At 50.0% G+C, this 3,665-nt stretch overlaps 1 protein-coding gene across 1 annotated transcript; it reads left to right on the plus strand.

The window, feature by feature from the left end:
• The first annotated feature begins 247 nt into the window (after nucleotides 1–247).
• On the plus strand, nucleotides 248–3,637 carry rsph14 (radial spoke head 14 homolog). Its single transcript, XM_029509682.1, has 6 exons — nucleotides 248–674; nucleotides 1,682–1,784; nucleotides 2,060–2,178; nucleotides 2,273–2,495; nucleotides 2,583–2,719; nucleotides 2,793–3,637. Exons 1-6 carry the CDS (start codon nucleotides 503–505, stop codon nucleotides 3,059–3,061), a joined length of 1,023 nt encoding a protein of 340 aa, XP_029365542.1. The 5' UTR covers nucleotides 248–502; the 3' UTR covers nucleotides 3,062–3,637.
• The last annotated feature ends 28 nt before the right edge of the window (nucleotides 3,638–3,665 follow it).

Below are 3,665 nucleotides of genomic sequence, written 5' to 3' on the forward strand. Positions count from 1 at the left end.
TGTAGGTCATTTACCGTAACGATGTCTGACCTTAATGAAAATGTTGTGTTTTAGTTGTTTAACCTTCAAATGTTGATAAGACAGAAAATGATTCTCCAGCTAACTCAGTGCCTCACGTCTCCAGCCTTCTGCTCTCTCTGTATCTGAGCTCTGGGTCTCCACGGTCGCTGAAAGCTGACCTTGTGCACCACTTTAGGAATATGAGAGGTTTATTGTGGGCTGATGGCTGATCCAGTCCAGACTTACAGTATGTTGTTGTGTTGGATGTTAGTCTGAATTTCATTTGGACTGATTCTGAGCCTGGTGTGATGGACGAGCTGGCCAGATGTTTGACAGAAGTGACACTAAAACAAAACCTGGACGGAAAAATTAAACACCTGGACACTTTCATTCAACAGAAACCTCCCCAGTCCTACAGGCCGTGAACGCAGCACTGCTGCACAACGGTGTTTATCTGTGGTCGCTAGGCAACGGTGTGAAACGGTCCGATCCGGTTCTCCTGATGGCCGGGGCTCCGTCTGACCCGGGCCGGGCTCCGGTGGCCTTCGGCCGGTGGGCCGTGCCGCAGCTGTTCGGGCAGCTCGGTCCGGACTCGGATTCCAGACTTCCGGCTCTGGCTTCACTCTGCGACCTGATCCGGGACCCGGAGCAGCTGTACCGGACCGTCCACGGAGGTCCGTCCGGAACCGACATCTGAATTTGGTTAAAAAAGCGTCAAAGTTTGAATTCAGTAAATCAGGAAAAAAATTAAAATCAGAAACAAACATTGTTGTTGTTGTTGTGGCTGTTGTTGTTGTTGTTGTTGTTGTGGCTGTTGTGGTTTTTGTTGTTGTTGTGGTTGTTGTGGTTGTTATTGTTACTGTTGTTGTTGTTGTTGTTGTTGTTGTTGTTGTTGTTGTTGTTGTTGTGGCTGTTGTGGTTTTGTTGTTGTGGTTGTTGTGGCTGTTGTTGTTGTTGTTGTTGTGGTTGTTATTGTTACTGTTGTTGTGGCTGTTGTTGTTGTTGTTGTTGTTGTTGTTGTGGCTGTTGTGGTTGTTGTTGTTGTGGTTGTTATTGTTACTGTTGTTGTGGCTGTTGTGGTTGTTGTTGTTGTGGTTGTTATTGTTACTGTTGTTGTGGCTGTTGTTGTTGTTGTTGTTGTGGCTGTTGTTGTTGTTGTTGTTGTTGTTGTGGTTGTTGTGGCTGTTGTTGTTGTTGTTGTTGTGGCTGTTGTTGTTGTTGTTGTTGTTGTTGTGGTTTTTGTTGTTGTTGTTGTTGTGGCTGTTGTTGTTGTTGTTGTGGCTGTTGTTGTTGTTGTTGTTGTTGTTGTGGCTGTTGTGGTTGTTGTTGTTGTTGTTGTGGCTGTTGTGGTTGTTGTTGTTGTTGTGGCTGTTGTTGTTGTTGTTGTGGCTGTTGTTGTTGTTGTTGTTGTGGCTGTTGTGGTTTTTGTTGTTGTTGTGGTTGTGGTTGTTGTTGTTGTTGTTGTGGTTGTTGTTGTTGTTATTGTTACTGTTGTTGTGGTTGTTGTTGTTGTTGTGGTTGTTGTGGCTGTTGTTGTTGTTGTGGCTGTTGTTGTTGTTGTTGTTGTGGCTGTTGTGGTTTTTGTTGTTGTTGTGGTTGTTGTGGCTGTTGTTGTTGTTATTGTTACTGTTGTTGTTGTGGTTGTGGTTGTTGTTGTTGTTACAGTCTTCTTCTTCTTCAGGTTTTCTGGAGTGTCTGAAGGTTTTATTGGAGGATGAAGATCCGTCAATCAGAGCAAAAAGCTGTGAGCTGCTTCACCTGCTGATGGGACACGACATCGGCAGGTGGAGCTGAACACTGACTCACATTCACACATTCATTCACTGGAAGACTCCGCCCTCTGTGATGTCATCATCAGGTCAACAGCTCCAGTTTGTCATTTGTCTGTCGGCCATCTTGGGTTTTTAAACCAGAGGAAACCATATTTGTAGCAGAAGGTGGAGCTTAGGAGGACTGAGGGGGTGGAGCCAAAAACAAGTTGGCAGACAGACAGGTCATAAAGGTGGATGCTGGAGGTTTCTCCTCAGACGTTGTGCGTCTTTGTCGTGTCCTCCCACAGACAGGCCCTGCTCTCCTCCTCCCTCCTCCCTCCTCTGTCCCAGCTGCTGGACGACTCCTCGCCGTCCTGCAGGACGAACGTCCACCGAGTCCTGAACCGCCTGGTCCTGCTGCCTGCTGGTACAGAAATGACACTTTGAGCCTCCAGGTGTTCCTGGTTGTGCGTCAGTGGTGTTAAATAGTGATTGATGGGATTGTGTCTCCGGGTGTGAAGGAGCAGCTGCTCTGCTGACTCTGGTGCCCAAACTGATGCTGCGGCTCAGAGATGAAGAGGAGGAGGAGGTCCAGGTGCTGCTCCTCTCCACCATCAGCTGCTGCTCCAGGCTGGACGCTCTTCCAGCCTTGGCGTCCGACGGCGTCTCCCAGTTCGGCCGCAAACTGACGCACCGCAACCCCAACATCCGCAGAGAGGCCGCCGCCGCCATGATGGCCCTCAGGTGTGTTCAGCTGACACGACGACCATCACAATGATTGACATGATTGTTTGTTTATTTGTTTCCACGGTTACTGTCTGCCGGTTCCAGTGTCTCTAAGGAAGGGAAGCGACAGGTGTGTAAGGAGGCGGTACTTCCTGTCCTGGTCGGCCTGCTGCAGGACGAAGACGTGGAGGTTCAGACCAACGCCGCAGGAGTCGTCATGTACACTGTGGTCCTCACTCCAGGTACGGACTCACCTGTCAGCTGACGTGCTCTGTGAGGACATGAACCTGAAATCAGAACGTCTTTGTCTTGCAGGGAAGCAGCAGTGTCTGGAGCTGGACGCTGTCCCTGTCCTCCTGGACCTGGTGAAGGCAGAGGGGGAGGAAGAGGAGGATGTGGCGAGGAAGAGGAAGGCCCTCCTCTTGTACTCCCTGCGTGCTCTGACAGCGCTGGCCGAAGCTTCGGACGGCCGCCGCCTCCTGCTGGAGCGGCTGCCCCTCCTGGTGAGGAGGACCGAGGACGAGGACGAGGACATCCGACGGGCCGCTCAGACTGCCGTCAGGGTCGTCACCTGGACCCCTTGAGAACATGGTGACCTCTGACCTCTGCAGCAGACTACACATTAGAAGCATTTTAATAAAGAAAACCATTCTGTTTATTCATTAACGCCTCTGATCTGGAGTCAGTGACCTCGGCTGGGCCACGCACCGCAGTTTGAGTTGACCTGCTGCTGAATGGTCGCCAAAATGGAGACACGATACAACCCGCGCGAATTCCTTTCCTCTGTCCTCTGTCCCCCCTCCTCCTGTCCCCCAGCAGGACGCCGAGGTGAGGGACACTGTTAAAGTTCAAACTGAAATGTTCAAATAAACAGAAAATCACCTGAAGAGAATAAATAACACCAAATTACAATCTCGGTTCTAATCCTGTCCTCTGATTGGCTGACTGTTTTCTGAGTGAGCCAATAAAACAGCAGATTGCAGGTAAAATAATATTGATGATCAGAACCCCCTCCCAGTCTGGATTCAGAACCTGAACCCAAATGCAGCACTGCAGAGCTCAGTTGGTTAAACAGGAGTGTTAGCAGGGGAATTAGCTTAGCCTTCAGTTCACTTCAGGCTGTCTCTGGGTGTCTGGCTGGGGGACGGGAATGAGTTCGGCCCGACGGAACCGGAACCGGACACACAC

The sequence above is a fragment of the Echeneis naucrates genome, chromosome 9 (assembly GCF_900963305.1).
Source record: "Echeneis naucrates chromosome 9, fEcheNa1.1, whole genome shotgun sequence".
Classification (NCBI taxonomy): domain Eukaryota; kingdom Metazoa; phylum Chordata; class Actinopteri; order Carangiformes; family Echeneidae; genus Echeneis; species Echeneis naucrates.